Genomic DNA, 26,587 nt, shown 5'->3' with positions numbered 1-26,587 from the left:
CATTTTTTCCTTCCAAATATAAGAGAGTGTGTAAAAAAGACGTCTATTTGAGAAATGCCCTGCAATTCACATGCTAGTATGGGCACCTCGGAATTCAGAGATGTGCAAATAACCACTGCTCCTCAAAACCTTATCTTGATCCCATTTTGGAAATGCAAAGGTTTTCTTGATACCTCTTTTTCACTCTTGATATTTCAGCAAATGAATTGCTGTATACCCAGTATAGAATGAAAACCAACTGCAGGGTGCACCTCATTTATTGGCTCTGGGTACCTAGGGTTCTTGATGAACCTATAAGCCCTTTATATCCCCGCAACCAGAAGAGTCCAGCAGACAAAACGGTATATTGCTTTCAGAAATCTGACATCGCAGGAAAAAGTTACAGAGTAAAACATAGAAAAATGGCTGTTGTTTTCAGCTCAATTTCAATATTTTTTTATTTCAGCTGTTATTTTCTGTAGGAAAACCTTGTAGGATCTACACAAATGACCCCTTGCTGAATTCAGAATTTTGTCTAGTTTTCAGAAATGTTTAGCTTTCCGGGATCCAGCATTGGTTTCACACCCATTCCTGTCACTAACTGGAAGGAGGTTGAAAGCACCAAAAATAGTAAAAATGGGGTATGTCCCAGTAAAATGCCAAATTTGTGTTGGAAAATGTGGTTTTCCGATTCAAGTCTGCCCGTTCCTGAAAGGTGGGAAGATAGTGATTTCAGCACCAGAAACCCTTTGTTGATGGCATTTTCAGGGAAAAAACCACAAGCCTTCTTCGGCTGCCCTTTTTTCCCATTTTTTTGGAAAAAAAAAATTTTCACTGTATTTTGGCTATTTTCTTGGTCTCCTCCAGGGGAAACCACAAACTCTGGGTACCATTAGAATCCCTAGGATGTTGGAAAAAAAGGACGCAAATTTGGCGTGGTTAGCTTATGTGGACAAAAAGTTATGAAGCCCTAAGCGCGAACTACCCCAAATAGCCAAAAAAGGGCTCAGCACTGGGGGGGAAAAGGCCCAGCAGCTAAGAGGTTAATTTATTTATAATTTGAATTTTATTTATACATATATACACCACTTTGTGAAAGCAGCCATTTTTTTGCAGACACGATGCAGACTTGTATCACTATAGACATCTTCAAATCTCAGTGGCACTTCACATTGAGTAAATAAGGTATGCAGTCTGCCATTTGTTATCTCTTCTCAATATATATTTTTCACTGGCACTACAATACAAGTCATAATTAAGTTCTCGTCTGCAGGGAAAGCTTTGCATGAAGAGAAATATCCAGCAAATTATGAAACGTACTGACCTAGTCATTTTATTGACTTACATCACCAGGCAGCCTAAATAATATGATGTGTAACAACTATTAAAAAAAAAAAAAAAAAAAAAAAAAACCTTACATTCCACCACTTACTATGCATTTAGTAATCCAGATTCCATTCCCTGTTTAGATTATCATGATGATTCAACCAACAATTTCATCTACATGCTGAATACTGTGGTGGCCATTGGTCCATATGGTCAATCTTGGGACCTTTATTTTCTATCATGGAGCAATAGGTTCCATCCAAGAGTAATTTCCTTTCTAAATCCACCAAACTTAAAACACTATTTCAAAAGATTTCAAATGTTAGCAGGTGCTTTTATAAGGCTGCTGCCCAATCAGCTATTCTTTGGAAGGGCCTTGAAAACACTTTCATTACAGATTTCTTTCAAAAGGTAAAATAGGACCGCTTCGAATTCCCAATCTACTTTATGCTTCTTGTGCTCTTTATCTTCTTTTTAAATTTGTGCATTGCCTTTAAGGCCCTGTTGTATCGCTTACAAGGCCCTTCACAATACAGGCCCAGACTAATTTAAACATAACTTTAAATGGTACATTTCCAACAGGACGCTCCATTCTACTTCTGCCAAAAATGTAATAGTCCCCAAGTTCAGGTGTTCCTCTTGGGGCAGCAGAAGCTTTATTGTCTGTACTGCCAAACTATGGAACAGCCTGCCTCTAAATGTGAAATCCATGACCAATCTCCTCTTCAGAAAGGCATTAGAAAACTTGGTGATTTGTAAACTAGCATAAGCTTTATTTTTTTCATCTAAGATCCTTTAGAACAGTTCAGTGCCAAGATGCTTTGTACAGTTTCCCAGCACCATTTCGAGATAGGCGTGCATGTTAAATAAGAAAATACAAGTAAAATTAATACAGTCCTCTTCCCCATTCAATTGTTTGTATATGTGAGTACTTTCTGGAGTCTCTCTTTATTAACTAGGGAACTAGTTTGTTGCCAAGATCTCTACCCTTTTTAGTGGCCTCAACTGGTTTGGCAACCTGCAATCCCAAACTATATACAAAATTTAAAACAGACATCATGATTGAGCTGTGCAGTGGTGATCATTTTAAAACAGCTAGTTACACCTAATTCTGTATATTAAGTGCCCAAAACGCCTGTACTCTCCTACAAGTACACATACACACATGAGACAACGGTGCAGCTTTGAGCTCCAAATCTATCACAAAGGCAACTGTTACAGACTGGGCATGGTCATTAACACCATGGGCAGCAATGTATCAGCAATGTATCATAGAAAGTTATATATAATATTGAATCAAAACTGAAATGGCTTGATTTCCAGCAGCTAATATGTATACACATGTGCAAAGAGATGTGGAATGTGTGGAGACCTATACAAACTAGCTAGTGAAAGAATAAAGGCAAAGTCTCCTTTCAGATATTATACACGTATTCTGGAACTACCTAGAGTGATAAGGCTTTAAGAAATTTTAACCTAATGTAGTATTTTACACAGTGATTTGGTGATAGTGTGTAATTATAGTTAGGTCAGAATTTCAATAGGAAGACATTGTTTTATTCTCTAAATAACTTTAGCACCCTTTGACGAATATGCATGGGGTATAAAAAATTTCACCCACCATGGTTCCTTCATGGGAGGTTTTACTCAGATCTGTCTAGCAGGGGTGAAAAGAAAAAGGGGTTCCAAAAGTGCAAGTTCCCATGTTAATTCTCAAAGAGCTCTCCGAAACAGAAAGAAATGGCTGAACTGAATTATATAAAATGTGGAATTTTACTCAGAAAGTAGGTTTTTGGGATTGTGTGTGAATCTGGTCGGCCATTTTCAGGAAATTAGCATTTAGAGAAAGCCGCAGTATGGGCATGACTGCTCCGAAAAAGTTAGGTCTATCTGTATGTTGTGTTCTGCTGTACATTTTTTTTTTTTTAAGTTGTCCCAATGGGGCCTTCCCTTAAGTTAAATAAAATATATATATATTTATTCCTTATATACAAACCCAACTTAAAATATATAAACAGAAGAAATTATAAAGCTATGGTTAAATCTTTAATTTCAAATGTATGCACCACTAGATAGAACTTTAAGCAACACCTTCAATTTATTTTATGTTGTGCACCTCCATACACATTCTTCTCGCATGAATCGCTACACTACATTAATTATAATTGGCCCTTTCGCCATGCACTGGTTATAGCCCTGCATATTATATAAGCTATAGCATGTGAAATCGTAGCAGTAGAAATAAGACGTATGACATCTGAAACTATGTAATTTACTAGAAGATAGTGTATGGTAGAGTGGCGAATTATAGTTTATGTAGGGTGGTGATTTATGTGAAAGGAATGTGTATGGAGTTTCGCAACAAAATAAATTGAAGGTGTTTCACAAATTATAAATGTTCTAACTATAACTTTATAATTTCTCCTCCTTGTATAGATTAGGTTGGGTTAGTATGTAAAGAAAAAAAAAAAAAAAAGAGCTTTCCTCACAATAGCTCAACTTTAACCGTTATTATTCTCACTATATTTAAATGTTTTTTATTTTTCATTACAAATGTGTCCCCCACTGAGTCATTATTGTAATGCAGGGACCCCGAATGAAGCAATTTTGATGATTTGAACTATAGAACAACATATAAAAATACGGAAACAAGCATCCATCAAAAAATACACAAGAAGAAATATTTTATTTAATTCACAAATGTTAAAAAAAAAATATAAAAAAAACAAAATCACTGGAAGGTTCAAGCTTTTCTAAATTACACTGAGGCCACCCATCATTCATACTGTATTCTGATGGATGCACTTGCACTGCTCCCACAAATCAATTTGGAGGATACCAACTTAATTTTTAGTCTCTAGTTTAAATTTCCTTTGTATGTACAGAACAGGGTCCGGACCACAGGTTAAGAACCACTGTCGTAGAGTACACTTCAGTGTCGTACATTGGCGTATCATTGACTGTAGTGTCCAAGGGTGCTGTACAACACTCTACCCTATGCCAATCAGTGACACAGTGTAGGGGCATACAGTATAGTATGTTGTCGTACAGTGGCACAGAATGTAAAAGAGTGTAGATTTATAAATTGCAGAAGAGCGGAGCGGCGTTCACTGGAGTGGCATACAGTAGGCTAAACTGTCGTACGTTGTAGCCGAGTAGAGAGGCATAAAGTGGATTGAAGTGTCATAATGTGGAGAGGCATCACATAGTACAGTGCCTTGGGGTGTAGTACACTGTAGTGGTGTACTATACACTGAAGTAAAGTTCTATTATGTGGATTGGTATGTCGTACAGTGGAGTCGTATGTCATGTTGTAGAGTGTGTAAAACTGTTGAAGACTGGAGTACCGTGTAAAGGCACAGAGTGGAGTACAGTGGAGTGAGGCAGAGTAGACTAGAATAAGCAACGGTGGAGTGGCATATAGGGTTGTAAAGTGTGGTGGCTTAGTGTGCGGTTGAGTAGAGTGGCATAACCTGGACTGGCATAAAATGGAATAGAGTAGAGTGGAGTGTCGAAGGTTTGAGTGGCTTTCAATGGTATAGCATACAGCAGAGTGGCATACAATGGTGCAGCATGCAGTGGACTGTGATTGACTGGACTGCCTACAGAGGAGTGGGGTAGAGTGCAATGGTATACGGTAATGTGAAAAAGCCTATAGTAGAATGGCGTAGAGTGAAGTGGGTTACAAGGGAATAGCACAGATTGGAGTGGCCCACAATGCACTGCCGTAGAGTGGAATACTGTAGAGTGGAATACTGTACAGTAGAGTAGCATACAGTCGAGTGACGGCATACACTGGAGTGGTGTACAGCAGAGTAGGGTAGAGTGAAATTTTGTTGAATGGAGTTGCATACAATGGAATAGTATAGATTTATGGAGAGCCGTAGAGTGGTGTGTCATACATTGGCACAGTCGAGTGGCATACAGTGGAATACCATAAAGTGGAGTGGTATACAGGGGAGTGACGTTGAGGGAGTGGTGTATGGAGGAGTGGCATAGGAAGAAGTGACATACACAGAGTAGTGTAGTTGCGTACAGTGGAATACAGTGTAGTGGGGTACAGTGGAGTGACAGAGTGGAAAAGTGTTCATTAGAGTGTTGTACAGTGTAGTGGTGTAGAGTGGAGAGGTGTACAGTCGACTAGCATAGAGTAGAGTGGCACAGAATAAACTGTGGAAGACTAATATGGTACAATGGAGTAACATAGAAGGCAGGTCTGTAGAGTGGAGCTGTGTACAGTGAAGTGAGGTAAAGTGTAGTGGCATAGAGCAGCATAGCGTAAAGTGGAGGGGCATAGAGCGGAATAGAATACAGGAGAGTAGCATATACTGAAATAGAGTACAGTGGAGCAGTGCAGAGTGGAGTGGCGTGCATCGGAGTGGCATAGATTGAAACAGCATATAGTGGATTGGCGTAGAGTACAGTGGTTTGAGTGGAGTGCAGTACTGTGTAGTGGGAGAGGGTGTAGCGGCAGAGTTGAATAGCGTATACTGGAGTGGGCTACAGTGGAGTGAAAAAGAATGGAGTGAAATACAGTGGAGTAGAATAGCGTGGAGTGGGGAAGAGTACAGTGGCACAGAATGAAGTGTGGTAGAGTAACAGCACACAATGGGGTAGCGTAAAGTGAAGTGATGTATAGTGGAGTGAGGTACAGTGTAGTGGCATACAGTAGAACATTGTAGGGTGGAATGGTGTAGTCTGGAATAGTGTACAGTGGTGTGGTGTAGAGTGGAACAGCAGAGTGGAGCAACAGATTGGAGTTAGTGTACTGTGAAGTTAGCATAGACTGGAGCGGCATAGAGTGCAGTGGTGCAAAATGAAGTAGTGTATAGTGTAATAGTGTACAGTGGACTGTCGTAGAGTGGATTCTAGTCTAGGGGGGTGGCGTACACTGGAACAGTGTATAGTGCAGTGGTGTACACTGAAGTGGTGTAGACTCCAGTATCACAGAGTGGAGCTGTGCACAGTAGAGTGGAGTACAGTTTAGGGGCATAGCTTGAGTGTCTGGGAATGGAGTGGCATAGAGTGCAATAGCGATTGGTGGAGTTGTGTATAGTGGAGTTGCGCACAATGGAGTGGAGTAGAATGGATTAGCATAGAGTGGACTACAGTGGCGTAGAGTGTGGTAATTGAACAAAAAAAACGCAAAGTGAGAGTGCATGAATGGATGCAGATGTAATGGGACAGGAATATATATTTTATGAAGTGTAAATGGTAGTTTTTAATCAGTATGTGTGAACAGTGTAAGCAGTGTTTAATTTCTAAGTTTTAAAATACTTAGTTATATACTGTGCTTCAGTATATTACAATGTATTTGCAGTACACCGCAGTACATATGGATGAGAGTCAGTATGTGATTGGCTAATGGCTCTGTTTACCAAAGGTAAAAGGCAGCCATTTAGGTTTCAGCACTGTATGGCTGTGTTTTGCATTTAGCTGAGTTGTGGTGTTACACATTGGTAAGTATTAGGTTTCATTGTTGTTCACTAATTATTAACACTGTGTTAAAGTGGTAATAAGTAGAGAAATTAATGTATATATTTCTATATATTTTCACAGCAGTTTATTGAGAACCCCACATTTTATTTTAAAAAAAATAATAATTAAGTAGCGCAACAATTTGTAGGTATTACCATGTTACTCTGCAGGCTTTTTTTCCTGGATATTTAAATATGTTAAAATTAACAAAATACACTGTAGTACACTATACTTGTGGTGTATTATGGTGCATTTTTATTTTTAACCAATTTATCAGTTTTTGTTAAATATGTGGTACTGTACATTTAAAAAATAAATAAATTCTTTACAAACTTATAAACATTTTTTCCTACCTGTTACCACTTTAATAAAGTAGTAATAGGCAGAAAGAAATATCAAACCTACAACTTACTTATATACAGGGATGTGAAATTCTTATAGCCCGCAGGACATATTTTTTTTTAGAGTCAAGGACAACAAGTTTTCTGGTTTATTTTGTCCTTGGGACCAGTAGGCCCAACCCCCTGCAGAACAAACCCTTTGGCTGACAGTTTAAAGGGAAGGAAGCTGTCTGCAGTTGAGGTGATATTTGTGTCCGCATGTTAATGCTGTTCAAACTTGTAGTCATTAATGCAAAGCCTTTAATATTAGGGTGAGCCCGCTAAATAAACGTTGCAAGGTCACACTGCACTACCGACAGTGGATCCAGAAAAAAAAAAATATATATATATATATATATACACACACACACACACACATACATACACACACACACACGTTTGAAAAGTTTAACAATGAGACGACGTATAATGCTCTCAGAATGCTCTCTGATTCGATGCAAATGTTTGCAGAAGCCTGTAAGCGAGATTGATAATTCTTTGCTTTCAAAATAAAATGTCTTGAAACAAAGTAGGAAAAAAAACGTTTTCTAAATTACTGTGAAATTTTAGGTACTATTGCTTTGAATTATCATTTATTTAGTACAATGTGTTGATGCATGCTAGTATTTTAAAAAAATATCCATAATGGATAATCAATCCATAGTCAACAAGATTATGGAAGACATGAAAATAAACAAGCACTGGCCAAACCAACCGATCAAACATCGGTGGTCAGTCTTTTGGTTAATGTCAATGCGCGCCTTGTTTTGACATGGCTTCTGTATCTCTTTATTGTTGTGGGAGCTGCCAGGCCCTTGCCATTGTAACAAACATTGGCAAAAGCAAAATAAACATTTTGGTCTCAAAAAGCACACATTGCCACAGTAGTTCCTGGCACTGAACAAAACTACTTTGTGAGCCAACATGCAACAGTAAAGCTAGCTGATAGATGGATGGAGACAGAAATAGAATTTTAATAAAAACAGAATGTCTTGGTTAGAGTCAGACTAATCAGAGGCCCAATTCTTAAAGAAAGTCACGAATGTGCACCCATGGTGTATGTATTTGCATTTGTGGCTTTCATGAATTCACAAGAATTTTAAAAAAGTAGACCTGGAAATCATATTTGCAAACTATATTTTAGCATGAGCAAATATGCATGTGTTGTGTGTTTACAGGTTTACTTTCCCTCCAACCACTTTTTAACCAACCCTGGAAGAATGTCTACTTCTGCCCTTGTCAGGAGTAAATATCCAACCTTTCTCAGAATGGGAAATGATTAGAGAAGTGCTGGTGAAAATCTTCAAAACATGCAAGTTAGTAGATTTGCACAGATACAGAGGTGTTCCAGCCCTGGAACTACTGCTTACTACTTCATCCAGTCCCAGTATGTAGATCTGTGGAAAGGTATCAAACTAAGGAAATTGCTATAGTAGTGCTTTAAATTGCTAGTGTTCAAGCCACACTATAGTATTAGCCCTGGCATAATCAGAGAGGTTATTTTCAGAGACTGCTGACATAATTTGTCGCTGCACTACATGGCACCAAAGAGACAAGTAGCTTTTTTTTACAGGACAAGTAGATTTATGAAGTAACCTGTCCCAGGGACAAGTAAATATTTTATTAAATTCCACACCCATGCTGTATCTAAAAGCATAAAGCATAATGCTGCCAAAATGTATCTAAAAATAACATGGCTGTCTTTAACTTTTTTAAAGGCAGCCATCTGCCAATCACAATGACTTTTCATTGCCATGTACCACATAACTCCAGTGAAATACTGCAAAGGTACTGCAGCTACACATATCAATCACCAAGTTAAAGTGCCATAAAACATAAAAAACACTTACCCTGCGCGTCACAACCAGTGGAATTAGTATCAGGGTACCAAAAAACCAGTCATCAGACCCTGTGGCCAACTGCCATTGTGCAGGCAATAGTCCACGCTGAGTGGGGGGTTGGCTGGAGGGCCAACCCACCACTACATCGCACTACAACACAGAGCAGCCAACCCCAGCTATCTTCAGATGTGCACAGCGGGTGGTTGGATGTATGTGGCAAATTGGTTCCCTGGCTACACTACAATCCCTGGCCCTCCAGACAACCCCTGCTGTGCACAGCTGAATGCAGCAGAAGTTGGCCACTCTGCAGGAAGTTGACTGCAGGCCTGGCCTGCTCCCGCAGCCAACCAACGCTGTTCTTGCCCAAAGCCTGTGTGCAATGGGGGCTAGCTGTTCCATTGAGAGTTGGACACAGATTGCTAGAGAGGTTTGGGCCCATGCTCATCTTAGCATACCATAAAAAAATAAACAAAATCAATTGAAAAAATGAACGGTTAAAGCAACATTATAGTTCATTATGGTAAGAAGGTCTTTGCTAACATTATATAATCCCCTGAAATTCACTGACCAAAACAAACATTGAAGTGGTGTTATAGTTAGGTGTTGAAATGAGATGAGAACCAATGTATAAAAAAATGGAAAACTAATGATTTTCACTAGTTTTAGTTTAGTGACCTAAAAATATCTTGCTCCCCTGTCATGCACTAATTATGACCGCACACGTTATATTACTCATGACACAACACGTTAAATAACATCTAAGGGGCTTTCCGGACATCAAGGACTGCAACACGCTACGTCTGACCAATTTTGTATCATCAATCATAGAATAATGAGCATAATCTTTGCTCACATGCTAGACAATAATTGGTCAAGTCACCCATATTTTGTGGATGTTATCCTCTTTTAGCTGGTATTCACCACCTAACAAACAAAATGCGTCGACATACTTTAATGGGATACCCCACTTTTTAAACCTCGAACACACTCCAAAAAAAGGATTTGTTCTCTATTCATTTAATGGTTTCATCTTCATTAAGAATTCACACGACCCACAATTTTCATTCAAGAAGTAACAGGTAAGCATTAACCACTACTAATAAGATACCTTCAGCTGGGCTCTACTGAGAACCCTCTGTAGTTTTTAAAATATACTACATACATTCCTGAGATGAGCACAACAGCATACATTCTTAGAGGCATGCTAACAACCACAGTTTGAGTTAACCCATTTTTAGGTGGGTCACCATTACATTCTACAATATTAAGCAATTTTCAATATCGCAAAATTTTCAGCAAAGTAATGCAAATAGACATTGATACTTTGTACACACAGCCAGTACATAACATTTGGCTGTAGCATCGTCTAACAACTATTTAACATGAGCATGTGGTGAGACATCAAATGGTAGATAATATACTGTGATCAGAAGCTTTGGCTTTTCTCAGTTTTATTTGTGATACACTTTGGCTTTCAGCCACAGCCCACTTTTGAACCAAGAGCCTGCAACTCACATCAGGTGTGTTCAGCCTTTATCTTGTTTAAAATGGAGTACTACTTGCATTTTAATCTTCACTGATTTGTAAACGGCGCACCATAAATATTTCAACATATACAACCACACTTTCCTCCAGGGCTTCCTCTGTGACCATTCTATGCACAGACATGTGTACACACAGAAACTCTATGCTACACATGAATATGCTTTTGTCAGTGATGTTAATAATTATGTTCTTTGATATGTCCAACCCCGTCACCATACCCTTGTTGTATTCTGCCTGGGCCTGTATGCATCGTGGGCTAGCATCAGGGACTGGCTTCTTCTAGCCTGGCCCTAAAGTCAAACCCTTGGGTGACCAAAACCCGCTAAGCAGAGCTGGTCAAGCCCTGCACCCAACCCCTCACAGGCGGCCAACTCCACAAGTCCACTCCCTCCTCTCCCATCAGACTCACCCCACTTACTGGCCTTTTCAATTTCAAATTCCAAGTCCTCGAATGGTGGCTGCAACATTTTGTTCAGAGTTGTAGCTATACCTATCTTTTTCATAAGCGTTAAAACCTTCATGTCCAACACAAGCCCCTCTTTAAAAGCTCGAATTGTCTAGGCTGTAGAAAACTGGGTTCTGGTTGCAGAAGCATCTACCCTACGCACACCTTTTGACTGGTTTTCAATGCAATTTTGATTGAAGTGCACTGGGTTCCTGCTAACCAGGTCCCCAGTGCCAGTGCCCCTTCCCCAAAAACAAGACACTTGGTCACTTGATTCCCCAAGTGACCAGACCGTTAGTACGTTTTGTAAGTCCCTAGTAAATGGCACCTCTGGTACCTAGGGCATAGGTACTAAAGAGGTTACCTTAAAATTAAAGCATAACTTGTGTCGCTCTAGGGATGTTTGGTATCAAGCATCTTGTATTAATAAACCGTCAGGGATTCTAATGATTGATTTATTAATACATGTGCCCAGAAGCATCCTTAGAGGTGCCCCCTGACCAGAAGCCTGCTGACCCGAGAACCGAGGAGCACAACAGACTTGGCGCCAACCCTGCCAGCCTGCCTGTGCACCCGACCATTAAGGAGCAACTGACCTGTCCTGCCGTTGCAGCCTCTAAGAAACCAGGAGAGCTGCCAGTGCTCCGCAAATCGCCAAGAAGCACTCCTTTGGAGCAGAGGAGCTGTTTCAAAGTAGAACTGTGAGGAGCCAGGACCACCAAAACACGAAGCCGGAGATTACCACTGCAGCCAAGCTGCCTAGCCTGAGCTGAAGTGGGCCAACGGTATCAACGTGGTTGCCAGGCCCTCCGGAAACGAAGCCCACATTGAGTTCGGCTACTGTGGACTTCCCAACAGCACCTGCAGCCTCTGTCCACAGGCCTGCCTCAACCGTGACCGTCTTGGGTGACAAATATCCAGCGGTCCACTGCACTCTGCACCCAGACGCCCTGGGCGAAGGAGAAGAGGCAACTAATAGTGAACTGCACCACTGCACCCAGCCACGCCTGTGCCGACCGATATGACCTGTTGGTGTGGCCTAGTACCCTGCCCTGTCCTCACTTTAAGTCCAGAAGATTGGTCCTGTAAGTTGCTGCGAAGTACCTGTTTGCTGCGTATGTTTTCTCACCTATAGAGTAACATGCAGTTACGGAAAAATGCACCGCTTGGACTTTTGAAAACTCTAAAAATTACTATCACAAAAAGTACTCACCTGATTCCGGTGAACTGGGAATCTAAGTTTATTTAAAAGTATGATTTATTTTTATAAATTGGTGTCAGATTTCTTTATTGAGTATGTGTCTCACTGACTGCCTGTGTGTGTGCCTTGTATGCTCAGCAGTACAGTCCAATATGCCCAACTGGTCGCCCACACTGCCACACAAGAGAGCATTTGAGGTATCATTTGTGCCTCTGTAATTCCTCTGGGGTTTGCTTGGACTCTTTATGCAATGTACCTCGCTTCTGTCCACTATATAAAGAGCAAGCTTCCTACATAGTTAGAGGGGCTTTTTTGAGCCCTCCTAATAAAAAAATAAATACGTGCCTTTGGCAGTAAACGGAAAATATAAGGAAGGCTCTACGCCACAGATTTAACATCCCTTGTATCCTGGGCTTCCAAAATTTTGCTCATGATATGTGTTTCGCAAAAGGACAAATTCTGAACCATTTGTGGTAGACCAACAATTTCAGGAAGGGGATTTCACTCCTTCGAAAATTTGAGGAGGTCTTATGATGTCCCAAGATTACGTTAAATACTTACGGATGAGTGTGTTATTCAGGGGTTTCCGATAAACAGAATAAGATTGACTTCTAGCTCACTCAAAGATTTCTTTTATTTCATCTCTCGAAAGGGCCTGATTGGTTGCGTCTATTCAATAATATTAGACAGATTCTGGACCACTGTCAATACCTAGATAGCAACTGGTCAGACAAGCTTAATACACAGATCACCATAAGAGATGTGTATAAAATCTTCACCAACTACTGAATATTTCAAGATTCAGAATTCACCATTATCAAGTTATTCAAAACTTTTAAGCCAAAGAAGTTCCTTTGACAGGGATGTTGCCCTATTTCTGTTTGATGCTCCCAAATGCAGGCAAACCCAGCTCATACACTTATCAGTTTTACCAAGATTCAGGGTTTTTGCATGACATTGAAGCCAGTAAGCTGTTTCGATATGATATTCCCTATTTTTATCTAATCTTATGGTATTTAGGTTTTCCTCAGAAATCCCATTTGATTATATTGGGATTGTGCGGTTTGTTATTATCAGAGCTAGGCTCTGAACTGGGCATTGTTGATATCCTCCGATTCTTTGATTTAATGAAATAATAAAATGTTTATGGGACAATGCTTTGGGGGTGTTCAACCCAATATATTTAAGCTATAGGGCTTGTCTTGCACACTGTATGTTTTTTCAAGTCTAGAAGAGTAGCACACAAACAGGACCACTGCAACGCAAATGAAAAATAAATTAAACATGTGCCACTGTTCTACTCTCAGAAATTACTTTAGGCATGAACAGCCCTGCTTACACTAAATACCAAGGAAAGAATACAAATTCAACCAAGGGATGAAGAATAAAGAGCAACAAGTCACCAGTACAGGCAGCAGGTGCATGAAGATTTTGGCATTACAGGCTCCTCTAAATGAAACCAACGCATGGACACTTTACTATTAACCAAATGTAACCAAAGCAAAACCCTAAGAAGCTACCTGGACATTGTACCATACTTTAAGTTATTGTAAAATTCTTAAAGTCCAAAATAATTCTGAGGGGTGTTAAAATGTAATGAAGGAGATAACTCACTTGTGTTTACTGCTTTTCCTTTTATCTTCAACAACTGCACCTGGCATTAAAGCTTCAAGTTCTTTTAATGCATCAGCAGCTACTTTAACATCATCTTCGTCAAGCATCATCTGTTGAGATAAAGACAATAATGGCAATAATCAGGCAATATTTAAAGATTTAAAAAAAATAGATTATTGGATAACGAGTAAAGGAAGAATTAAAAGGTGACCTGAAATAAATCTGAAGGAACGCAAGAAAAGCCACATTAAGGGCCTGATTACAACCTCGCCGGAGGGGATTACTCCGTCACAAACGTGACGGATGTCCCACCTGCCATATTACACGTTCCATTATATCCTATGGAACTTGTAATAAGGCGGACGGGATATCCGTCATGCTAGTGATGGAGTAATCCCCTCCACCAAGGTCGTAATCAGGCCCTAAGTGTTGCAAGAAACTGCAGCAACTCAGTTCAGGAGTCCGGAACCACGAGTTAGCTAGAGGATAAGCTTTTAGAGGCAAGTAGCTCTTACACATAATAAACACATTTTATTGCTCTTTTTAGGTCAGGGAACATGTTTTAACCAATGGACCTGTACCTGTTGAATATTATGGTAAGTGAAATTCAGCGCACACAAGACTTGTTTGGAATTCAGAAGAGTTTTCTATAGATAATTTAACAAACCACATTCCATATGCAACAAAACATGGTCAAAACAGGGTGCATAAACAAGTAATCCAGTTAACAACTAAATGTGTGTATGTATTGTTCCGCACAAAGAATGTGTTTATTGCTTTGCATATGGAACACAGCCATAATGGAGACCGATTAACAGATCTGCAGAGCACACATAAGAAAACATACCAGAAGTATGAAGAAGAGTAAAATAGACCACTTTACAATCTACCAGTATGCTCACCAGACTGCTTTACATTCTTGCAGCAGGCTACCTGAGAAACCAGACTCTTCCTAAAGAACAAACTCAACTTCAAGTCAACATTGTAGAAGTTCAAAAACTGATTGTCACATTTTGTACCACATACTCAACAGAAACAACACAGTCAAAAATGAGCATAAGAGGACCATGTAAACAGAGTAATTTGCAATTATTCAGGAGCTGTTGCCATTTGTCATGATTTGGTTAGCCTGCTCTCCAACAGACATATTAGTTTCCACTCTAGCCACACCTTTTAAACAAGTTCTCATTTGTCACGTTTCTACAAAAAAATGCGTGATTAGTTACTCAAAAAAAAAAACGATTGAAAAATTACAAGAGGAATCACTAATTTGCAGAGTAAACCAAACTAATGTGTTAATTTTTGTCAAATGGATGCATATAATTTCCACCTTATTAAAGAGAACATAACAATAAAGAGGGCAAATTACATTGTACAAAATGATGTGCAAATGTGTTAACTTTCATTCATTTGGGTCACAGTATTAAGGAATCAATACTATTCAATTCATACCTTTTTAATAGAGTAACTCATCCCTTGTGTTTCCAGTAATCTTTCAGTAAAAATTTAAATGAATGGTTCACTATTTTCTGAGAATACATAAATCATTTTTGGATAAACCCTTTGATTGACGCCCTACGGTCAGAAACATAATCCACCAGTTGCAATGTGATGTTTACAGGTATACTCACCTTAACCTTCACAACTGGAATATCAGGTCGGCAAAGTGCTGGAAAGAGCTCCTTCAACTTTTCTTTTTCTGATTTTGGCTTAATAAGGCTTTCTGGTTTCAAATTAAAGTAAGAAAAACATCTGTAAGTATCAGAAATGATTTATAACAATAATACAAAAATTTTAATTTTTCTTACACGGTATATGCAACAGCACAATTTGAAGTCCAGAGGCACTGTAATTGCAATAATATTACCCAACTGTGCATATTTTATCAAGTCTGAAATTATGATAAGTTTAGTAAGTTCAGTTGAAGGTTCAGCATATCTGTCTGCATTTGTCTAAGAGGATTTGTCAGACCAGACCATAGTTGACTCACAAAGTTTAGCTGAAAGAAAGTAGAAAAATACAAATGGGTTTCGGCTAAGAACTCCACCCAAGCCAAGACAAGAGAAATGCAAGAATTTAGGTGATTAAAAGCACATCAACCCCAGAAAGGGATGCATACAAGAAAAAAAACCCTCACTATAAAATACAGAATGTTAAATACACTGCCATCATTTCATAGACTTGAGTATATGCAGACAGGATAACTTACATTCATTCGAATCTCAAGACTTCAAAGCATGACCACAAAGGAGCTAAAGATTGTTGGGGTGATGAAGGAAAAGTTAGTTAAGAGGCAGGGCACCCTGTTGTTTCAGGAGAAGGCCTTGTAGATCATAATTCCTAAAGGGGACAGTGAACATTGCGAGGGTGCTGTTGCACCCTGCATCCTACAGCATTGCTGCCAGATCAATTGCAAGCCGGAGACAATGCTGTAGGGTGTTTCCCGCTAGGCCAGGCTAGCAGGAAACTCATAATGGGCCCGGCAGGGAGGTAGCCAATATGGCGGCAACCTCACTGTTGGAAGTTTGGCGGACAGGCAAAATAGTCCGCCGAACTCGTAATCAGGCTTAATGTGTCTCACGTGATGGGTGGAAGATGGAGCAGTCGTTCAGGTCTACTACCGCTAAAGGGGGAAGTCATACATTTCTTTGTAAAATCTTTCTTGTGGTCACCCTAAATGACTGAACGAAGAGTGATGGCCAAGAGACTGATCCCATGACGTGTCAATAGGTGGCTAAATAGAAAATGCCATCTGCGGAATGAAGGCAAAGTGTAAAAGTTACAACACAAGAAAATGAGCAATAAGTTGGGATGTAGGGGGGCTGCTGGAACATAAAGGGGCAGCTGAAACTTGAGTTCTGGAAGGATCAAAAATCAGAAGCTCATTCTTGATGTAGCTGTCATATGGCCACTTGGGTGTGTTTATGTCACCCCATTTGGATCACTCAGCAAGCAATTACATTCAGTGCAGAGGCAGAGAAGGTGCGATGGGGTGATCTGTTACTCGGAGCTGAAATAAAAAACAATTTTGACAAAACTGATGTGAAAAAAAGACTATTATGGTATTGGTCGTAGAACCATTAGCACAGGCTATTCCACAAGACAAAATAGCTGCAGCTTGAAGAAGCTGCAATACAATTTGTTTCCAAAACAAAGGGAAAAGAGACTGCTCCCTTGTCGCTGAAGTTCCCATAGGATGATGAGAACTACAGAAACCTACTTCCAACCAGGTATTCAACTAAAATACATAAGCTACTGTCTACTCTGGTTCCCTGGAGATTTAAAATGGACATTTGTAATTCTGCATTTCCAATTAACAGAGTGTAATTCAGAATTCACGACTGTTGTGAAAGCACAAGAGAAGCATAACTCAAACTTACATAGTGGAATATGATATTTATATGGTACTTGTCACCTACCATTACAGGTAAGACAGGGCTCGAGACCACCACCATAAGGCCAGTGCCAAAGACAGCTTTGTAATATATACATCTGTCTCTGGTTGGAATGCACAAGGTGACCCAATCCTGCGCGTGTTAGTTAAGTGTATATGCAAAGGGGCACAAGTGGCGAGAAATGAAGCGGCCTCTACAGAACAAGCAGTGTCCTCCCCGCTCATTAAATATTCATGTTGGCCTAAATGCCGATCTTGAGTTCACAGAATAGCAAAAAAACGAAGGACAAACTACTACAGTATTGGAGAGCCAACACATTGCAAATAAATAATAGAGCGATAATTTAGGATAGAGAGAGAAGTGGTTCAATGTTTCTTTACTGACCACTGAATTGAAAATAACTAATTTGCCAGTTTTGCATATTATGCTTTCTTATGGCGTACTTCCATATTTGGTTCTATTTAAATGTTGAACAAGTATCCAAAAATAATACATGTGTACACACAGAGACCTAACCAAATAATTCTAATCAGCACTTTCAGACATTAAGAATCTTAGTGACCAACAAGAAATTGAACTTTGTTACACAAAGCCAACAGGTGAGATAAATGCAACGCTTTGATTAATTCACATGAATTATACTTTAATCCCAACAGTAACACTGTTTTCAACTTAACGTAACAAACCAGACATTACCAACAGTGCAAAAAAGGCATAACAGAGGATTAGGAAATTATTTTTGAGAAAAATTCATACCTTTGCCAGAGGGTTGTTTCGCTGGAGGTCGCATTGTTTGGATAAGCCGCAATAAATTACTAATAAGAGAATCCTACAACAGAAAAGTTGGAGAAACTAGTAATAATTCTGTGTAGAAGGCTGTAGGCCAAAATTAAAACACGAAGCATGTATTGCAGTATCAGCTACCATAGCTACAGAAGGTGTATAAAGTAACAGCAGGTCTACATAAATTTAAAATTAAAAGAGAGATAAGGCAAATTCAAGACACACAACTTACTGTGAATTCAGCACCATTCTTCAACAGTACTGATTTGAAAGATTCAAATGTTGTGTTTTTCTCTGCAAGGCTAATAACAAATTCGGCTGTTTGAGAGAAAAAAAAAAGAAAAAAAAAAGAGAAATGAGCTGAATTACACAGTTCGGAAATTTAGAAATCAGTGCTAGTAAAGCTATCAACCTAGTGCCAAAAATACAATTTATAGAATTAAACTAAAGGAGATCTTTAGCCCCTATTGTACACAGAATATATCTTGGCACTTAAATAGACATTACGCAACTTAACCCCTTCGCTGCCAGGCCTTTTCCCCTCCTGTGCCGAGTCTTTTTTTTGGCTATTTAGGGCAGTTTGCGCTTAAGCCCTTATAGCTTTTTCTCCACACAAGCTACTCATGCAAAATTTGCGTCCTTTTTTTTCCAACACCCTAGGGATTCTAGAGGTACCCAGACTTTGTGGGTTCCCCTGAAGGACCAAGAAATTAGCCAAAACACACCGAAAATTTAGTCTTTTAAAAAATAAAAAAAATAAAGAAGGGAAAAAAGGACTACAGAAGAAGGCTTGTGTTTTTTTCCCTGAAAAATGCCATCAACAAAGGGTTTGCGGTGGTAAAATCACCATCTTCTCAGCTTTCAGAAAGAGGCAGTCTTGAATTAGAAAACCCAATTTTTCAACACAATTTTGGCATTTTACTGGGACATACCCCATTTTTACTAGTTTTTGTGCTTTTAGCCTCCTTCCAGTTAGTGACAGAAAGGGGTGTGAAACCAATGTTGGATCCCAGACAGCTAAACATTTCTGAAAAGTAGATACAATTCTGAATGTAGCAAGGGGTCATTTGTGTAGATCCTACAAATGTTTCCTACAGAATATAACAGTTGAAATAAAAGAAAATTGAAATTGAGGTGAAAAAAACAGCCATTTTTCCCCACGTTTTCCTCTGTAACTTTTTCCTGCAATGTCAGATTTTTTAAAGCAATATACCGTTAGGTCTGCTGGACTCTTCTGGGTGCGGGGATATATAGGGCTTGTACGTTCATCAAGAACCCTATGTACCCAGAGCCAATAAATGAGCTGGACCTTGCAATGGGTTTTCATTCTATACCGGGTATACAGCAATTGATTTGCTGAAATATAAAAAGTCAAAAATAGGTATCAAGAAAACCTTTGTATTTCCAAAATGGCCATAAGATAAGGTGTTAAGAAGCAGTGGTTATTTGCACATCTCTGAATTCCGGGGTGCCCATACTAGCATGTGAATTACAGGGCATTTCTCAAATAGACGTCTTTTTTTACACACTGTCTTACATTTGGAAGGAAAAAATGTAAAGAAAGACAAGGGTCAATAACACTTGTTTTGATATACTGTGTCCCCCCCAAGTCTCCGGATAAAAATGGTACCTCACTTGCGTGGGTAGGCTTAGCGCCCGCGACAGGAAATGCCCCAAAAACACAACGTGGACACATCACATTTTCACAAAGAAAACAGAGCTGTTTTTTGCAAAGTGCCTAGCTGTGAATTTTGGCCTCTAGCTCAGCCGGCACCTAGGGAAACCTAGCAAACCTGGGCAGTTTTGAAAACTAGACACCTAGGGGAATCCAAGATGGGGTGACTTGTGGGGCTCTGACCAGGTGCTGTTACCCAGAATCCTTTGCAAACCTCACAATTAGGTCCAAAAAAACCTTTTTCCTCTCATTTCGGTGACAGTTTTGAAATCTGAGAGGAGCCACAAATTTCCTTCTACCCAGCGTTCCCCCAAGTCTCCCGATAAAAATGGTACCTCACTTTTGTGGGTAGGCCTACTGACCGCGAAAGGAAATGACCCAAAACACTATCTGGACACATCAAAATTATCAAACACAAAACTACCTGTTTTCAGGGGGGAGGGGAGGCGACCTGCGTTTTTGGTCCTGGGCTCAGCAGCCATCTAGGGAAACCTACCAAACCCAGACATTTCTGAAAACTAGACTCCCAAGGGGGTCCAGGGAGGTGTGGCTTGCGTGGATCCCCCAATGTTTTCTTACCCAGAATCCTAAGCAAACCTCAAATTTAGCTAAAAGCAAATAATCAAATTTTCCCCACATTTCTGTGTGGGATCACCAGGACAAATTTCATACCACCCAACGTTCCCCTCAGCCTCCCGGTAAAAATGATACCTCATTTGTGTAGGTGGGCCAAGTGATTGTGACAGGGATGAGCCAAAAACATGTCGAAATTGAGGGGGACCCAAAGCAGGTCCAAAAGGGCAGTATGAAAAAAAAATAATAATAATTTAGGCTGACAAGTGCAGCAGAATTTTTATTGTTATAGATAAGACAATGCTGGGTGGTAGGAATTTTGTGGATTCCTGCAGATTCCAGAAGGTTACCTCTCAAAAATGTAGGAAAAATGTGTGATTTCAAGCAAAGTTGGAGGTCTGCTGGGCATTGAGGCTAAGAAAATGGTGTAGGGTGCATGTGAAACACCACCGTGGAAGCACCCAGATGTTTAGTTTTCAGATGTGTCTACGTCTTGTGGATTTTTCTACATGGCCGCGTCCCAAAGTCCATAAAGTGCAGCCCTCACCATTCCAAGTGGGACGATTTTGAGAGTTAGTCAAGCTCTCATGGCCCAAATGTAAAACCAAATCCCAAAATAATCAAATGTCTTCTTGCTTGCTGTGGGATAAGATGTTTTAGTGTGCGGGGGAGAGCTGAAAGACTGTTACCTCCTTCAGTTGAAGTGGGGGCATAACCAGTACCAGACCAGACTGGTTTGTAGCCACCACCCCACTATATGGCAGATATGGCCAACAGTAATGTGCTCCCATTGGGATCGACCCTTACCCAAGGGGCTGCCCCCCTAAAGAAAACACACACTAAGTGGTTTCTGCCCCCACCCCCCGGGCAGATAGGCCTAATAGAAATACACAGATCTGCCCCCAAGGTGAGCAGAAATGGCCAAAAATAAATTCCCACATCTCCCCCTGGGGGAGCGACCCTTGCGTGAAATTGGCGCCTAGTGGTTTCTGCCCCCCCTTGGGGGCAGATTGGCCTGACAAAAATTGCCCGGTCTGCCCCCAAGCGGGCCAGAAATGGTCTAAATATAATTTGCCCCTGAGGTGAGTGACCGTTGCCCAAGGGGTCGCGCCCCACCCCTATAAATAAAAAAAGAAGAAGATGATCCCTGGCGCCTAAAGCTTTCTGGCCCCCCCTGGGGGCAGATTGGCCTAATAACAATAGGCCAATCTGCCCCCCGGGGCGCAGAAATGGCCTAAAATAAGTTTGCCCCCCCTCCAGGGAGCGACCCTTGCCTAAGGGGTCGCTCCCCCTTCCGTGAATTCGCTGTAAAAAAAAAAAAAAAAAACTCCCTGGTGTCTAGAGGTTTCTGCCCCCCCTGGGGGCAGATCGGCCTAATAACAATAGGCCGATCTGCCCCCTGGGGAGCAACCCTTGCCCCAGGGGATCGCTCCCCTTATGCCAATTTTCTTTTTACAATAAATTCCTGGTGTCTAGTGGGCATTTCAGATGCTGGATCGCTCCACGATCCAGCTTCTGAAATGCTCTGAGAGACTTCAAAGGGAAGGAAATTCCTTTCCATCCCTTTGAAGCCTCTCAGGCCCCCATCACATGATCGGAAGAGAAATGCTGAGCATTGCTCTTCCGATCGTGCTGGAAGCTGAGCTTCCAGCGCGATGGGGAAGTGGCCTCTGATGAGGTCAGCACGCGAATGTTGAGGGTTGGGAAGGGGGGGGGGGGGCGGGGGGAAGGGCTTCTGTGGTAATGAAGGGAAATAATTTGCAGGCAAAGCTATAATTCCAGACCAGCAAAAGGTAGATTCTTCTTCCAAAAGCTTTATTTCAACATAAGACAGCAGGACACATAAACTTCACCCACACCAGGAGCAGGCTCTCTCCACCAACTGTCAATTGGAACCTCACACCAGTGTTCCAGGCAAGAGCCAAGTGAGCCCACAAGAGTGGGGCAGGAACATACCATAATGGCACTAGCAAAGATACACAATTACAACAGAAAGGAAATAAGACTAAAACAAATAAACACTATAGAAAAGGAAGGGGAATACTTCCCTAAAAAAATAAAAAAATATATTTTTAAGAAGAATAATCACTGAAGTTTAACAACTCTATTGAGATTCCAAATACAACCATTGTCAACTTTAACAGACCCCTTGAACACTTTAATAGCCTTGATCACTTTACTAAAATGAGAAGCTCCAGCATTTCTTTTTCTCCAGTAACTTAATCTTGACCAAATCCCCAACTTGCACATCAAACTCTTACCGATTTACGACAGTCATAAATTCTCTTTCTTTCACTCTGAAGATATTTGTTTTTTTTTCAAAAGCTACAGACTTCTGAAGTTCATGATCAAAATCTTCCTTAATGTACTTTTTCACCCAGGGAGGACACACTTTAGTGTGTGGAACACGCTTCCTAAATAAAAACAAAAGGGGATTGGCTCGTACTTGAATGTGGAGTGAATCTATATTCTTCCACTTTGGACTTTTTAGCACCCATTTGTTTGACTAACTGTATAGTTTCCTGTAAAGTTCCGTTAAAGCGTTCCACCATTCCGTTTGATTCTGGGTGATATAAAGCACATTTGTTATGAACAATCCCTCTTGCAGACAAGAAGTCACACATGAGCTTAGAGGTAAACTGAACCCCATTGTCTGTAAGAATGAATCTTGGATTACCTTCCCTGCCAAACACCTCAGAAATAAAGTTCACAACAGTCTTAGATGTAATCTCAGTAGTTATTAAAATCTCAGGCCAACGCAACAACATATCCATAAGTACTAAAACATACTTGGAAACAGCCCCACAGGAAATCGGACACATGATATCAATGGACACTTCTTCCCACACCTCCTTTGGGATTTCTTTTAGCGACTCTCCTCGCTCTTCAGTGGTATTCAGCTGTTTCTTCCGACATCAGCACTCCGAGGATGCTAGGCATTGCCCGGCAACATCCCTCGTGCTTCTCTGCCAGCACGTGATTGCTCAGAAGGATCTGGGCGTTGCTTGGACACTCTCAAGCGCTCCACTTCATTGCGTTCCGAGGATGCTAAGCGCTGCCTGGCAACATTCCTCGTGCTTCACTCCCAGTGCGTGTTTGCTCAGAAGGTTCTGAGCATTGCTTAGCAACCTCATTGACACTCTCTTTTTCGTTTTCGTTGCTAGCGCGTCATTATTGGGAAGACTCTATGCAGCTATTCCCCAACATCTATGTTTCCATTTTCAGCAGGTGTTGCTGAAACTCCTCCGGGTTTCTTGGCAACACTTCTAATGTGTTGATCAAGCTGCACATTGTGTTTTATTATACTCATACTTCCTGATTTGCGTTTCAGTTTGTTCTGACATTATAAACTTCCTGCATCTGTATTTTAACAGTGTTATTTATCAATTTGTAGACTCATTAATTTTCCTTTCAGGTTGTTTTTTTCTTGTACTGGTGGTCAAGGTTCATGAAGTTTATACTTTTAGTATACTTCTTATGGCTTAAAGCGATTTCATTTGTTGGTTGCAGGGTCCTTTAAAAATTCTTCCTTGTTAGTGCTCAGTACGACCTTTTTCTCCCTTCTTTTTCTGTTTCATAGCAGTGACCAACTGCTGTGTCATTCCATTGTATTTTTGTCATTTCTTTGGTGTTTCCCTTTCACTGTGGGTGTTTTAGGATGGTAGCTACCTGCGTTTTATTGTAGCATTCCGTTCCTCCCATGTCGCTGACATTTGTTTTGGCTTTATTCCAGTGCTGTCCTTGTTTACCTCTGGCTCCTAAAATAAGCTTATTTTACAAAAGAAAGACCCAGTCGTTTAGCTTACTGCTCACAAAAAGCCACACTATGCCCTTTCTTGTAGAAAGTAGCTAAACCTAGACGCAATGATGTGAAGCTTGCTCAACACTGCATCGCATATCAAGTCTCTCTTACACGGGCCCCTCCCTGCCAGTACTCACGACATTGCACACAGGGCATTGCTTATCTCCTTCATTGAGACCACAAATCTTCTCAGGCTGCTCTGCTGCTTGAATTGCAAGGCAAGAATGCTTGCAAGACTTTTCATTGTTAAAATAATAAAATAAAAAAATACTTTTCCCGCCTTATTTTCAAATTTCTGTTAAGATTTCTGATGTTAGTAGCCACCAGTGACCACCAAAACATGGTAGGAAAAGACAAAATTATGAGACAGGGTTGACCAATTTATGTGGCAAAAAAGCCCAGCTCTGAATTAACAATGCCAATAGCTCTAACTCTAGAACATCCATAACCTATTGCATTACAAATGCTCGTTTTCAATAATGATTATTTACATAGTGCACATCAAAAACTGGATATCTCTAGGCACTATTAGTTCAAGGATACTCTTTTTAGTGATTCAGAAAGGGTAGAAAATTTAGAACCTCCGAGTAGGAAGCTGCCTCTTTATATGATATATCAAACAGAGATATATTGTGCAAGAGTCCAGGGATTCCCTTAGTAGTGGGCAGGGGGTTGCTCTAGCAATCCCAAGTTGCTCTTTTAAGAGGGAAGTGTGGTGGTGCAGCCTTAGGCTTATCAGAGAGGAGTGCAAGACAGCAGCAAATACACAGAGTCAATAAATGAGACGCACAACTCAGAGATTCACACCAATTTACAAAAAATAGAAAGCATCTTTTTATATATATTTTGGCACAAGAATCAATAAAATCCCAGAATCAATAAGATCAGGTAAATACATTTTGCAAGAGCAATCTTCATTCTCCTGTGGGTTATGCTCATTTCCTTTCAGCAGCTCTATTTTGAGTAAAGCCAGATCTGCAATTCAAGGGTGGTGGGCTTCTTTGAAGCCCCCTGCCTTGGAATGCACATTCTCAGGGAATCCTGTTGGATGGGGAATGTAAATACCTCTCCCAGAGCAGGCTTTGTTTCTGGCCATCCAAGAGCAAAGGCCCTCACCCTTGGGGATCAGAAACGAGTCTGGTGGTGGCAGGCTGGCTAAAACTAAGTAAGCGCACAGTAGATGGTAGGTTTTCAGGGGGCACCTCTAAGGTGCCCTCTTGGTGCATGCATTAATTAATCCATCACTGGCATCAGGGAGGGTTTATTAATATAGATGTTTGATACAAAGCAGCCCTATTTTCAGTGAAACCATCGTGTAAGAAGGGGAACGCATACTTAAAATGGCTTCCCTGTTCACTCACTATGTCCAAGAATCGACAAAGACATAGCAAGGACATATCAGCTCGTGCAGATATGCCCTCACACGTAATATAGTGCACCCTGCCCTAGGGCTGTGAGGTCTGCTGTAATGGTGACTTACATTTACATATCATTGCATGTAGTGATAGGGGACATGGCACACAGGCTGTGTGCCGTGTTGTTTTTTCACAGCTAGCTGCACCAAGACACGCAGCCTGCAATGTTAGTCTGCATGTGCTATGTGAGGGGCCCGAGGGTGGTACAATACATGCAGCAGCCTTTGGGGACCTCTTTGGTACCCAGGCCCTAGGCACCAGAGGTACCATTTACTAGGGACTTACACGGGGAATGGAAGGTATTTCCAATTGGGATACAAGTGCACAGTTTTAGGGAAAGAGATTTGGCACTGGGTACCTGGTTAGCAGGAACCCAGTGCACTTTCAGTCAAAACTGCATCCATTACCAGGCAAAAAGTAGGGGTGACTGTGTCAAAAAGGGCACTTTTCTACACTCTGCCAAACCTTTCTAGGTTCCTTGTTTTCAGCCTTCACAAAGCTAACAAAATTTTGCACTTTACAATTGCCCACGCCAAGTTTTGCTCTGCATCGCAAGAGCATATTTACTGCGTAGCAGGACATTTTGTTACTGTAATTCAACCTAGCCATTTTAGAACACATAGGCAGATTTTTTCTCTTGATTTCCTAGTGGGTGGCACCTCCACTACTGATAGGTGGGCCTGGACCTCACCGATTATTAACTATTATTTTGAAAAGCTGTGTTTTGCAGTGGGCTAAGTCTTCACCTGTGCTAAGTGAACTTTCAAGTTACCCATGGTTTGAAGATGATGTACCTCCCAGTTACATGTGCCTTTGCTGCTATTAGGTAGCTGTATAGAGTCTCATATCGACTTATTGTTCTGTGAGGCTGCCACTCCCACTGGTTCCTAAATTGTCTGCTAGTTGTTGAACCTTTGGGCCATGCTTTCAACACACCCGGCCGAGCTTTCAGTGGCAATTTATTTTGGCGGTGGCTCGGGTTGGAGGGGGGGGGTGGTAATGGGAGGTAGGGAAGAGATGTCTCTCCTATAGACTCTTAAGTTACCTGGTTGATTTTGGGAAAGTTACAAATTCTAGTGAGCTAAGCCTTCAATGCTCCCAGGCAGATTCCATGAATTTTTTATCTTACTTTATT

The 26,587-nt window shown here is 40.7% G+C and overlaps 1 protein-coding gene across 1 annotated transcript in view; it reads right to left on the bottom strand.

The window, feature by feature from the left end:
* DHX8 (DEAH-box helicase 8) overlaps positions 1-26,587 on the bottom strand; it is a 251,735-nt gene that overhangs the window by 211,451 nt on the left and 13,697 nt on the right. Inside the window, exons 2-5 of the mRNA XM_069237773.1 lie at positions 18,220-18,305; positions 17,961-18,033; positions 15,441-15,532; positions 13,810-13,919 (exon numbers count right to left, since the gene is read on the bottom strand). Coding sequence (XP_069093874.1) covers positions 13,810-13,919; positions 15,441-15,532; positions 17,961-18,033; positions 18,220-18,305 — 361 coding nt within the window. The remainder of the gene's footprint in view (positions 1-13,809; positions 13,920-15,440; positions 15,533-17,960; positions 18,034-18,219; positions 18,306-26,587) is intronic.

Source organism: Pleurodeles waltl, chromosome 6, assembly GCF_031143425.1.
Source record: "Pleurodeles waltl isolate 20211129_DDA chromosome 6, aPleWal1.hap1.20221129, whole genome shotgun sequence".
NCBI classification, from domain to species: Eukaryota; Metazoa; Chordata; class Amphibia; order Caudata; family Salamandridae; genus Pleurodeles; species Pleurodeles waltl.
The sequence above is the reverse complement of the archived record's forward strand: the minus strand, read 5'-3'. Positions and strand labels throughout refer to the sequence as shown.